This window comes from Vicugna pacos, chromosome 16 (assembly GCF_048564905.1).
Source record: "Vicugna pacos chromosome 16, VicPac4, whole genome shotgun sequence".
Lineage (NCBI taxonomy): Eukaryota > Metazoa > Chordata > Mammalia > Artiodactyla > Camelidae > Vicugna > Vicugna pacos.
In genome coordinates this window covers 42,386,963-42,400,092 of record NC_133002.1, presented here as the reverse complement: position 1 = coordinate 42,400,092, position 13,130 = coordinate 42,386,963, and the positions used below count along the sequence as shown (strand labels likewise).

General features: G+C 50.3%; 1 protein-coding gene across 7 annotated transcripts in view; it reads left to right on the top strand.

Moving 5' to 3' along the window:
* Positions 1 to 13,130, top strand: part of RAP1GAP2 (RAP1 GTPase activating protein 2) — a 167,535-nt gene that overhangs the window by 78,130 nt on the left and 76,275 nt on the right. For 6 of the 7 annotated variants that reach the window (XM_072939016.1, XM_006219061.4, XM_072939015.1 and 3 more), the window contains one exon: positions 4,990 to 5,074. In XM_072939016.1, the coding sequence (XP_072795117.1) occupies positions 4,990 to 5,074 (85 nt within the window). Of the gene's footprint in view, positions 1 to 4,989; positions 5,075 to 5,869; positions 5,923 to 13,130 lie in introns of those variants that run through there. The other variant, XM_072939019.1, reaches the window with a different exon arrangement.

Sequence of the window (13,130 nt, the reverse complement as noted above, 5' to 3'; positions counted from 1 at the left end):
TCTCTCCAAGTTCTTAAGTACTGTGCTCAGTGCTACAGAGAGCTGGGATGGGGGAGAAAGGCATTGCTTTCAGTGGGTGAGACTAGTCAGGAAACTGTACTCAGCTTCTTTTGGGGCGGGGGGAGGATAATTAGGTTTATTTCTTTCTTTACTTTTTTGAAGGCAGTACTGGGGATGGAACCCAGGACCCTGTGCATGCTAAGCACACGCTCTCCCAGTGGAGCTATACCCTCCCCCTCATGCTCAGCATCTTCAGGATTGCCAGAAAGCAAGACCCAGCACACAGCGCCGGGCCCTGGGGGCACCAAGGGGCAGCCAGGGAAGAACTTAAGCAGCAGAAGTGACAGAAATGGAGCCCGTCCAGCCCCTTTTTCCTTATCTCTTTCTAAAAAAAATTGAGATGGGTTGACATACCATAAAATTCACCCTTTCAAAGCATATATAATTCACTGGTTTTTAGTATATTCACAAAGTTGTGTAACCCTCACCACTGCATACTTTCCAGAACATTTTCACCACCTCAGAAAGAAACTCTGTACCCATGAGCAGTCACTCCCTATTCCTTCCCCTCTGCCCCCGGCCCCCAGCAACCACTAATCTACTTTGCCTCTGGTTTGCCTATTCTGGACATTTCCAGATTCCATAAATGGAATTACACAGTATGTGGCCTTTTGTCTCTGGCTTCTCTCACTTGGCATGTTTTTGAGGTCATCCCTGTTGTAGCATGTCAGTCCTTTCGTTCCTTTTTATGGCTGAATAATATTCCATTGTGTGGAGGGACCACATTTTGGTTTTTCATCCATCAATCGATGGACACTTGGGTTATTTCCACCTATTGTGATGATGCGTCTCATTCCTTTTGGTTTGATTTTTGGGGGGTAGCTCTTTGTAGTGACCAACTCTCTGCATTTCTCTACCGTGGCTGCTTGGAAAGAAGAGAAAGCAGGGTTGAGTGTGGCAGGGTGGCTGGGGAGCTGGTGCAGTGGGAGATGTCAACAAGTTGGGGTGTGTAGGTTTGGGAGAAACTCTGTGCCAGAGGGAGGGCTTAAACCTGGACCCAGAGCCATCTGCTGATACAGGGGATTTTTCCCGTTGTTGATAATTAACCAATCATTATGATCCTGATAGTAGATCCTTGGGCTAGAACATGTGCTTATTTGAGTTGCCAGAAATGTTTTCAAAGACATTTGAAATAGCCCTAGACCCTTGCTTCTCTCTTTCCACTTGGAAACCTGATCACTATTTTATGAGATACAATAATAATGGTCTACATTTGTATAGGACTTTATGTTTTATTTCATAGCCATCATATTTAATTCCTCAAAATATTATAACCCCCATCTTTGCAGAGGAAGGAACTGAGACACAGAGAGGTGGAGTAACTTAACCAAGGTCACACAGCAGGGTAGCAGGTAGAGCCAAATTTGAACCCAGGAATCTCTTGATTCTTAATGTAGGTCACTTTCATAGGAATGTGGGAGAGATGATGGCTGCTGTGACCTCGAATGGTCTGGGGCAGACATTGGAGGCTGGAGGTGAGGACTCTGGGAGCCTGGGTGCTGTAATTGGGTCCCTGGCCCAGGGAGTCCTCCAAGTTCCCTGTGAACAGTTCTATCTGGGTGAATCATTCCCTTGGTTTCTCAGCTTTCACTCCTGGCTCTTTGATCATTTCCTCCTGAGATCTGGGTTTGGCTGAAGCCGGCTAGGACCTGTCCCAGCCTCCCTGAGCCCTCCCACCTGGGGGAAGAACCCCAGAGACAGAACAGCAGTGCCATGTGGCTCTGCGGCAGGGGTGTGCGGAGTAGGGAGCACCTGCAGGACCCCTGGGGGCTGGGGGCTCTCCTGACCTGCCCATTCACACCTGCTCTTATTACCGCCTTTCTCTTTTAGCTGAGTGTTTAATCTTCCGCCTCCCCTCCTTTGCCTCCATCACCAACCCCTCCTCTTGTCTGGGACCCTGCATCCTTGGAGCTGTCTGAGCTGACTTGGTTGGAGAGGCAGTTTTCAACCTCAGTGCCATGAGACGTGTTAAGATTACTGTGGGTTACAGGAAAGTTATTACAGATAATAGTAAGGATGCTACCTCTGCTGATAATTTACCTTTTTTTTGTAATAAATTAGAGCAGATTCAAGGTTGTGTCTTGATATAATCATGTCACTTCACCACTCAGTATGTGTGATATGTTTGCCTGAGAAAGGGCTGGGATTGCATCGAGCACCGTGTTCTTACCCTGTCTTATCTCAGTGCCAGCTGGTGGCCAGGCCAGGCCAGACCTGGCTGTCCTTGGGAGGGTGGCTCACATGCAAATGTTACTGGTTGCGAGGGCTGGGGCAGGACGAGTCTGAGCCCAGCTGACCATAGCACGGGTAGTGAGGCTGAAGCAGGGATCATCCTTTTTGTTTTGGGTCCTCCAGTTACAAAGCCAAGGCTGGAATGTGGGCCTTGGATGGTGTATTTGGTTCCTAGGGCTGCCCTGACCGAGTACCACAAACCAGGCAGCTTAAAACAGCAGACATTTATTGTCTCAGTTCTGGAGGTTAGAAGCCCAAAACTGAGGTCTCAGCAGGGCCATGCTCCTCCAGAAGGCTCCAGGGAAGAAGCCCTGCCTGCCTCTTGTAGCTCCTGGTGGTGGCCACCAATCCTTGGCGTGTCTTGGCATTCCAGCTGCATCCCTCCAGTCTCTGTCCTTGTTGTCGCATCTCCTTGTGTGCCTTCCCATGGCCACCTTTCCTCTTATAAGGACACTAGTCATATTGAATTAAGGGGTCACCCTAATGACCTCACGTTAACTTGATTACATCTGCAGAGACCCTATTTCCAAACAAGGTCATATTCACTGGTAACAGAGGTTAGGACTTTTTGCATATCTTTAAGGGGGTTCACAATTCAACCCATAACAGGCACCTGCTGGTGCCATACACCAGAAACTACCACAACATTGTACGTCAACTATACTTCAATTAAAAACCAAACACCAAACAGGTCAGCATTGCCACTGTCGGTCAAGTTTGCCCACAAGCCACCCCCAGGGGAGAAAGCCAGAGACCCTTGGCTAACTCACAGTAGTCCAGTAGTCTCTGGGGGGGCGGGGGGGGGCTTGACTCCTTCGCTCTCCCCACATGGTTTTCCTTTCCACGCTCCCAGTCCCAGTGGGGAGCTGCCCTGTCCCTTCTCACCTTGGGGGACCTGAGGGCGATGCTCTCTATCCCTGAGCATCCTTCCTGCCTTCCCTTTCCCCCGCCATGGCTCTCAGGGGTGCAGGCCCATTGAGGAGGGGCAGTGATTGCTTGGAGAGGCCAGCATGGTCAGTGGGGCAAGCTTGTCCTGGACCCAGCTCTGTGGGGTCCACAGGCAGGTGAGGGCCAGAGCAGCCGGGCTGGACCCCACAATGGTAACGTTCAAGGCCACAACCAGGAGGGGAGGCTGATGGCTTTGACTGAGAGGTAGAGGAGCTGCATCCTTTCCTTTGTGAGTAAGCGTGTGAGTGTGCACAGGCACGGGGTTGAGCTGTGGCCCTTTGGTTCTTGCACTAATTACGTCTGGATCGGGAGGGAGGGAACCCTATGAACTCTACTCTCCAGTCATCAGTGAGACCAAGGCCCAGGAAGAAAGGAGGAGGAAGGCAGGTGGAGGAGCAGGAAGGGGAATTGGCAGGGTTGAAGTTAATGGGGTCACGTAGCTCATCTGCCAAGCCAGATGTTCGTTCGGCCTCCCCAGCTGAAGGACGGGCTGCAGGGGCAGGCAGGGGTTGTGCCAGGGTAGACAGCCCTGCGAAGCCTAGCCTGATTTCTCTTAGCCTGGGCCTGCCTGGGTGGAGGGGAGCCAGGCTGGGGTGGTGTCTGGGCCCCCTAGGCCGGGGTTTCCTCTGGAAAGATGAAGGGCTGGTCTCTTTCTCTCATGAAAAGGGTTTGGGGTTGGAGCTGTCACTCCCGTTGGCAGGATATGGGCTGGAATGAAGTACGGAAGCATTCTCTCCAGGCGACAGTGGGGGTCCTTTGGTTATTTAAGTAGGATCAGGTAGGGGGCTGACTCTCTTGGCTGCTTCAGGGTGGGATTCTGGGGAAGGAAACATTTGCAAAATTTGGGGCTTTGTGGATCAGCCCAGTTTTCTTAGGCTCTTAATACTGTTATCCTCGTCTCTCCCTCCTGTCCCAGCATATAGGCAGGGCACATCCAGGACACCAGAGTCCCTCATCCAGGGACTCCCCTAGGTTCTGCCTGGCTGGCTGTGTTGCGTAACCATCACTCCAAAGGCTTATCCACTGCAAACATTCTTCCTGGTGATCGGACTGTAAACTAGCACTCCATGGTCACCAGCAAGGGCCAGATGGAAAGTGGGGACTGTGTGAGAGCGGTGGACTTGTCGCAGTCATGTTGTCATGGTGACAACTCTGTTTAGCTGCCTCTCCACGGCCCTAGCCCACATGGACTAAAATAAGTTTTACCTGCAGCTCACACAGCAGGCAGCCCTGTCCTCCCAAATTCAGCTGTCTGGCCAGGGTGTGTGTGTGTGTGTGTGTGTGTGTGTTTAGGGACAAAGGGGTCCCTGGCCAGGGTGTGTGTGTGTGTGTGTATGTTTAGGGACAAAGGGGTCCCAGGGAGGACTCATCGGAAACGTTCACCCCTCTCCCCTTTTTCTCCCACCCAGTCCTGTATCTCCTATCTCTTTAGACCCATGGATCTCAGACTTCAGCATGCATTACAGTCACCAGAGAGATGGTTAAAACACAGATTCCAGGGCCCCATCACCTGAGAATGTGCATTTCTAACAAGCTCCCAGGTGAAGCCGATGCTGCTGATGCCGGGACCACACTGGGAGCAGCCCTGACTTAGATTTTAGCGCATCCCAGCAAAGAAATGCACTGGCCCTATTCTCTGCAGTGTGTGTTAGCCTCTGTCCCCGGGCCCAGCTGCTATTGGAGGAGAGAGGGGAAGGCGCAGGCGGGCCCCCACTCACCTCTTCTGTGTGTTCTGTGGCCTCCTCACAGGAAGCAGGAGCTGGCCAACAGCTCGGATGTGACCCTCCCAGACCGGCCGCTGTCGCCTCCTCTCACCGCGCCTCCCACCATGAAGGTAAGAGGCTTCGGGTTGGTGAGTGGGGAGGGGAAGTGGGCGAGGAAAGTGCCATCGCTCTGGCCCGAGGCCCAGCTGCTTCTGTCCCCGTGAAGGCCGTGGAGTGTCCCCACACCTCTGGAGGCAGCGTCCACTTGAGATTAGCAGTGTGGGAGGAAAGTGTGACTGTGAGACTCAGGGGTGTCAGGGGCAGCGAGGAAATAGATGGGGGCTGAATGGGGTGGGCAGGATGCTTGGTGATTAGCAAGAGGCCTTGTGGAGCTGTGGGTTCCAGAATGAGGGGCCCAGGCCGGAGTGAGTGGGGGAGACGTAGAATGCAGCCCGGTGCCTTAAGGGGCCACTGCCCAGAAAGGCTGCCTGGGGACGAGGGGGTGGGGAAGGAGGGGTCCTGTGGGCTGGGACCCTCTGGGGACTTGAATGGCACTTGCATGCTGGTCTGAATGCCTCTGACTGGCCCTCCTGAGCTGGCCCTGTCACCTCGGTCCCCATGAGAGTGTTGCCTTGGAGCTTCTAGGGGGCCAGTACTTCTTTTCCTGTTAGCACTTAATTCATATAGACTACATCCCAGGGCCCTGAGGGCGCTGCATCCTCGCCCCACCTTACCCCGCTGAGCGCTCCCCCTTCACCTTTCAGTCTCCCTGGCGGGGAGGCCATGTGGGCCTGGGCTGGCCCTCGGGGAGGACTTTGGCTCAGCCAGGATTCCTGCCTAGGCAGCAGTGAACCTCCCTCCCTCCTTCCCTCACACTTTGCCAGGTGAGGACTAGCTCTGAAGAAGTCACCTGCCTCCTGAGTCATCTGAGGGGACATCTAGGCCAGGTGCCATCTCTGTCCTGGAGCTCTGCTACGAGGTGACTCACAGGGAAATAATTAGGCATCTCTTTCCTGCTAGTCCCTGTTGCACCCCCTCTTCCCTGACCTAATCTGTTGCAAAAGGATACCCTCAAAGGAAGTCGACAAAAAGCGTCTTCCCATCATCATCCTGTATCAAGTGCCCACCACGCACAGGGCTGTGCGGTATGCACTGAGGGATAATCACGGGACGGCGGCCAGAGCCTGTCCTGGATGGATTAGGAATTCGGGAGTGGGTGGGGTACCCAGGCACATTGAAAGCCAGACCGCTGTCATCACCCTAGTCGCAGTGCTGGCATCGGAGCCAGAGCTGGGGTGGCTTGTCTGCACAGGGCGCTGCTGAAGCATTCTGGGGTTCAGCCCCTGGGTCTGCAGAGCTGGGTGTGGGGTGCTTGTCTCTATTCTCATGGGTGGCAGGAGTTTGCAGGGAGGATTCTGAAAGTCTCCAAGGAAGGGTCACTGAGTTCCCCTGGCAGGTTTTATGTAGATACTCATTTAATTTATTCAGCACTCAACTTTAAAAATTGAAGTATAGTTGATGTACAATTTTATGTAAGTTACAGGTGAACGATATAGTGATTCACAGTTTTAAAGTTTATACTCCATTTATAGTTATTATAAAATATTGACTGTATTCCCTGTGCTGTACAAAATAACCGTATAGCTTATTTTATACATAATCGTTTGTACCTCTTAATTCCCTACCCCTTCATTGCCCCTCCCCTGACCACACTTGTAACCACTATTTAGTCCTCTATATCTGTTAGTCTGCTTCTTGTTTTGGTAACATTCACTAGTTTATCCAATACCCAATATTTATTTGAATGTTGTTTTAGTCAAGACCCTTGGTGGCAAGTGACAGAAACATAGCTCACTTTGGCTTAAGCACAAAAGGAAATGTATTGCCTTTGGGCAAATATAGACTCTAGGCATGGCTGCATTAGAACTTCGTCTCTTGCCATCTCTCTCCTGCGTTTCATTCTTTGTCAAGCTCTGGCTCTGTGATGACAGACGCTGACAGCAGCTCTTACTTTCTAAGTACCTCCAGTGGAAAGAAGAGTTTCTTTTTTTCCCAGGATTTCTACCAGAAGTCCTAGGGAGGAAGCTCATTGGCCTGGCTTAGGTCACATGGCTCTCTCTGAACCAATCATTGCAACCAGAAAGAGATGGAAGGCTCTCCTGCCCACCATCTAAACTGTAAGAACTGAGAATGGGGGGCGGGGAGGCTCCTTAAAGGAAAATGCGAGGGGCTACACTGAGAAGAGGGAATGGATGCAGAGCAGGCAAGATCAAAAGCTTTCTACTACAGGTGCTGACTATGTGACCCTGGTAGTAACAAGGCAGTATGATTCCTGTTCTCTTGGAGTTTATTGTCCAGCTAAGGAGCCAAAAGTTGAAAAGACAATTTCATAAATGAGGGATGGACAGTTAGGTGTGTTGAATGTTCTGAAGGAGAAGCACAGTGTAGCTCAGGGACAAAATAAGGCGTGTGGAGTGGGAGCTAACCTAACCCTGGGAGGGCTTTGAAGAGGTGATTCTCAAGCTGAGCCCTGAGAGTGGAGTAGGACTTAGTGAAGCAAAAGTTCAGTCAGGATTCCTTTCTAGATGCTTGTTACTCAAAGTGAGGCCAAGAGACCAGCCGCACGTGCCTCACTTGGGAGCTTCTTAGAAATGCAGAACCCTGTTCTGTGGGCCCCCAGTCCCCGTATGGTGTCTGGACTATACTGGAATCCAAGTTGGAGGAGTGAGCACTTATCTTCCACTCCTCTGGTTTGTTTGAATCTTCTGTCCCAGCAGACCCTCTTTCCCCGGGTAATACTTTTCTAAATTAAGCCTGAATACATGTGTTCTTCAAGATGTTGACTGAAGCCTCCTCCTTCCCCATCAGTCTCACCTGGGATCACCTGTGCGGACCTGGGCTCTCAGGTGTGATGTCCTCTCCAGGGTGTGAAGCAGGTCCTCTCTGCTTTGCTGACACCTCCGGACCTCCCCAGGTTATTACTGCACATGGAAGTCTGAGAAACCAGGGGTGGAGGCTGGACTCTCTCCAGGGTCACTGGCCCCGGAGTTCTATCAGCCCTCCGCCCTCCTAGCATCTAGGCAGTGGAGGAGAGTCTCATCTGGTTCCCTTGGCAGTGCAGGCTTGGGGCAGGGGTGGCAGGGAACCCCTTTGGTATTGATTAGCTTGGGAGTCATAAAATGTTGAGGATGGATGATCATTTCCTTTCCAGGTAAGTTGGAGGTCAGGAGGTGGGAAATGACTCACCCAAGGTCCCAATGAAGATAACTATGTCCATCCTGTAGTCAAAGAGTAAGTTCAGTTCTAAGACCCGAACCATCTTTGATGAAATGCTCTCATCCCATCCCACACACCAGGGATGCTGGGACAGAAGCTGGCCTCCAGCCCGAGAAACTCCGCCCCAGGTCCCTGCCTCCCACCAACGAGCCTGCTGCCGCTGGGCTTTTACGCCCCCTCCCCCACCTCTTTGTGATTTTCAAGAGGATTTTTTTCTTGCTTATATGAAACTGAGAAAAAGCCACCAAGGAGATGCTGAGCAGATGGGCAGAACGAGAGCCCAGTTCCCAGCCAGAATTCAAACTGTGGACGGCACAGGATGGGCTGGGAGAGGGGTTTGGGGCTGTCTGCCGGGGAATGCAGTGGATGGTTTCCAGGCCCTCATTTTTAATGATCTGGTTTTTATGCCCAAATGGATCAACAGGACCAGGGAGGGCGGGTGGTGTGCCCAGCATCGCGCTAGGCCCTGTGGGGTCAAACCGAAGCCACAGTCCTCATCCCTCAAAGACCTTGCTGTCTTCAGGGGGCCTTAACTGAGCAGAAGAAACCATATGGCTCAGCATGTGACAAGCTGCAGTATGTCATGTGGCTTCTCAGGGGGGGAGAACTGTGAGGACGGTTTCGTGGGGAGGCGGTGGCGGCGGGGAGTTGGAAGGGACCCTAATGGCAGGCACGAGGGTTGAGTGACCCCCCGGGACTGAGCATACAGCAACCTTTCGGGCTTGAGGGGGTTGGGGCTGACTCTCCTGATTCTTTGCCAGCGCACAGTAAGTGCACGGGTACTTCATCTGAAGGTGATGGTGCTGGGACTGGATGTGACCTTGACCCGAGTTGTCACACTCGTCTCTGGAGCCTCACCAGACGGCCCGGGCTGCTGGGAGGCGACAATTTCTCAGCCTTCTCCATCCCTCTTTGTGCAGGTCTGAGGACAGTCCCCGCTTCCCCCCCAGACCTCCTCCTTTCCCGAAGAAGACAAGGAGGCCTGGGGTGTGAGCAGAAAGTCTTGTTCCTGCCTTGCCACCCCCCCACCCCGGGCCTTTGCTCTCCATCACTCACTGGTGTCTCCGAAACCCTCAGCATGGGGGCAGCAAGTGTGAAAGTCCCCAGGTGCTAGGGAAGAAAGTGGAGGTCACAGGAGCCTTCTCTGCACCTTTTTCATTTTCATTTTCTTTTTTTGGGGGGGGTGCAGAACTGTGCCTGGTCCCTGCCTCCTGCCCTCACAGCCACTCTCTCCTGGGTCTGGGGGAGCGGGGCTGGGGTTTCCTTTCCATCCCCAGGCCTGATGCTATCTCTTACTTTGCCCCTAATCCCTATCCGCTGTCTTCTGTCCTCACTGAGAAGAGAGACCACCCTCCTTTGTCAGGGTTGAGTGAAGGGGGGTCATCCTCCTGTCAGATCTACCGAGTCTGTATGAGTCTGTATAGTCCAGTTGAGGAGGCACTTGTGGGAAGGATGGGCAGGGGCAGGAAGGGCCTGAGGACCCAGCAGGGAGGTTTGATTTCCCTTCTTTAAGAAAGCCTTGGCGGGGGGCAGGAGAGTTAGGACAAATATTTATTCCCGCATCACCACCATTGCAGAAGGTTCTGCTGGCTTTCTTGGCGCCTCGGGGAGAGCTATCTCTGGGCTCCGCACAGATCCTATTTACACCGCTGGTCCGGATGCCGTCTCTTTGAAAACTGCTTCCCAGGAGCCCTCTGATTTCATACAGGCCAGGGGCCAGGGGAGCCCAAGGACAGTGCAGACGGGAGAGGGCTTACCTGGGTCTGCATCTGTCCGGGGGCACCTTGGAGTCTTAGAGGCCCCAGAGATGTCTGTGTGTGCACCACCTGCATGAACCACCCGCCTCGTGTGTGCACGTATATATATTACCCCTGATTTTATTCATTGTTTTAAGGCCAGCTAGCCCTTACCTTAGGTGTAGCAGATTTTAAAAAATGTACATACATTGAAATGCATAAATCTTAACTATAAACTTTGATTAATGGATACACCCATGAGCCCCAGACTCTGATTCAGCTATAGGACCTTTCTGACCCCCGAGAATGTTCCATTATGTCTCTTCCTTGTCAATCCAAACCGCCCCCTCAGGAAGCGACCAGTGTTCTGATGTTTTTTTTTTTGTTGTTGTAAATTAGTTGTGCCTGTTAGTGTAAAAGGAATCACATAGGTTATTACAAGCTATTGAATACAGTTCCCTGCGCTATACCTTGGGAACTTGTTTATCTTTTTTTTTTCAAGTTGAAGTATACTTGATTTACAATGTTGTGTTAGTTTCAGGTGTACAGCATAGTGATGCGGTTATACGTGTATATATATTCTTTTTCACATTCTTTTTTTAGAAACTAATGCAACATTGTAAATCAACTATATTTCAATTTTTTAAAAAAGCCCAAAAAGGAATCACATTGTGTCCAGCTCAGCGTAACATCTGTGAGATTCATCCACGCAGTTGGGTGTATCAGTACTTGTTCCTTTTTGTCACTGTTGTATGAATTTAGCACAATTTGTTTATTCTCCTGTTGAGGGACATTTGGGTTGTTTCCAATTTTTGGCTATAACGAATAGCCAAATGCCCTCAATATGCTGATGTTAAGTTTTGTTTTGTTTTGGACGTGTGTTTTCACTTCTCATAGGTAAATACTTAGAGGGAAATGGCTGGGTCAAAGGGGAGGTGAATGTTTAACTTTATATGAAACCACCAAGCTTCTGGCCAGATGCTTGTACCATTTTATGTCCCTATCGGCAATGTTATGAGAGCTCTGACTTCCTCACATCCTTACCATCATTTGCCATTGTCAGTCTATTTAATTTTAGCCAGTTGAGTGGGCGTGTAGGGCAGGGTAGTTCATTGTGGTTTTAATTTGCATTTTGTCTGATGACTAATGATGTGGAACACTTTCTCATATGCTCGTGGACCATTCTTAACCTTTTATCCCTTCTCCCTCTTTAAAATTGGGTCGTTTTTCTCCCTGTCGGCATTCTTTACATATTCCAGGTACAAGTTCATTCTTTGTCTTAACAATATCATTTTTTAAAAAATTTTTTGTCGGGGGGAGGTAATTAGGTTTATTTATACATTTATTTTTAGAGGAGGTACTAGGGATAGAACCAGGATCCCTTGCACGCCAAGCATTCACTCTACCACTTGAGCTATATCCTCCCCCCCTTTTTTTTAATTGTAGTCGATTTACAATGTTGTGTTCATTTCTGGTGTACAGCATAGTGATTCAGTTATACACATACATATTCCTCTTCATATTCTTTTTCATTATAGTGCCCTGTGTTAACAACGTCTTTGACAAGCAGAAGTTTTAATTTTGATGATGTCCAATTTATGGATTTTTTCCCCCCACTTTGTGTCTCTAGCTTTCTGTGTCTTAAGAATTCTTTGCTCACTCCATATCACAAAGATTTTCTTCTAGGAGCTTTCTGGTTTGAGCTATAAATCTAAGATCCATCTCAATTTTTATTTATTTTTGGGGGTGGGGTTAGGTTTATTTATTTATTTTAATGGAGATACTGGGGATTGAATCCAGGACCTCGTGCATGCTAAGCGTGCACTCTACCACTGAGCTATACCCTCCCCACCTCAATTTAATTGTGTGGCACGGTATAGGCATTGCTGGGCTGCTCCCCACAGGTCTGCAAGCCTTGTAGTTGCCCAGACTTGAGATGGAGGAAGGAGCCTGGCGTCAGTGACATAAACATCGATGGTTTAATGGATGGGGGATCTTACACGTCTGAAGCAAGGTCCTGGAGAGACACCCTGCCATGTGCGGCAGACGGCGGGCAGGACGTGGTAGCAGGCTTCGCTACCAGGGGGCGAGGGAAGTTGCCAGTTATGGGGGAATTGACTTGACATCAGGTTGGCTCATTGGTTACCAAGGAAACCATCAGAGGAGTGTGTCTCTCACTGCTCCTTTGCCCCTTTGATAAGCTATCATGGTGGACGTGTTCCGATCTAAAGATTAGAACAATCACTAGCTGGGTCGGGGGGCAAATATGTAGACATTTACTGATTAGGCTCTATGATTAAGAGGGAAAGTCAGTCAGGTGAGTAGGGTGTAGGTGAGGCAGGGACTGGTCGAGCAGGAGGATGTACAGAGAGCAAGAGACTAGGCATCTTGAGTGGCCTGATCACATAGGTATCTAGGTCCATTTATTCCCCAATGTCTGGGTATCCAGACATTGAAAAGACTTTCAGTTGCTTTGGTACATTAGTCAAAAATCTGCTGGCTGTGTTCATGCACCGTGCATGTGTATGGTTGTCTCCACATGCCGTGGTGTTTCTCTAGATCATTGTGACACTTGTGCCATCACTCCAGCCTTCGGCCCCTTCTTATGGCAGGTGTTAGTAACTCATCACGGCACCCTGGCCCAGGAGTTTAGATGTGGTCTCAGAATCCTCTCCAACAGAGCCCTGTAGGCAGCCACCGCCAATCATTTGGAGCTGACATTTGAGGTGAATTGCTTCTGGCATCTCTGATTGAAATTGTCAGAAGAGGTTAAGTTGTTTGCTTGAGGTCCCACAGCTGGTGAGGGCAGGGCCAGGATTTGGACTCAGGTCTGTCTGTGTGGCTCTGAAGCCTGTGCAGTCTTAACCATACTCCAGGCTGCTTTGGGTGAATCACATGAGCTTGTTACTTGATTTTCCTGATCTCCGGTTTCTTCCCCTGTAGAATAGGGACAGTAGGCACCTGGAGGAGCGAGTGTGAGGAATAATGAGATAAACCAGGAAGCAGCTAACACACAGTAGGGACTCAATAAGTGGTTGTGATAATAAGTATGATGATGGTGATGATGGTGATAATGATGGTGATGATGGTGATGATGGTGATGATGACATGGTTCTAGCTCTTGAGAAACATACAGTCAGGGCTTCTCTCTAGGGAACTGGGAGCCACCAGCATG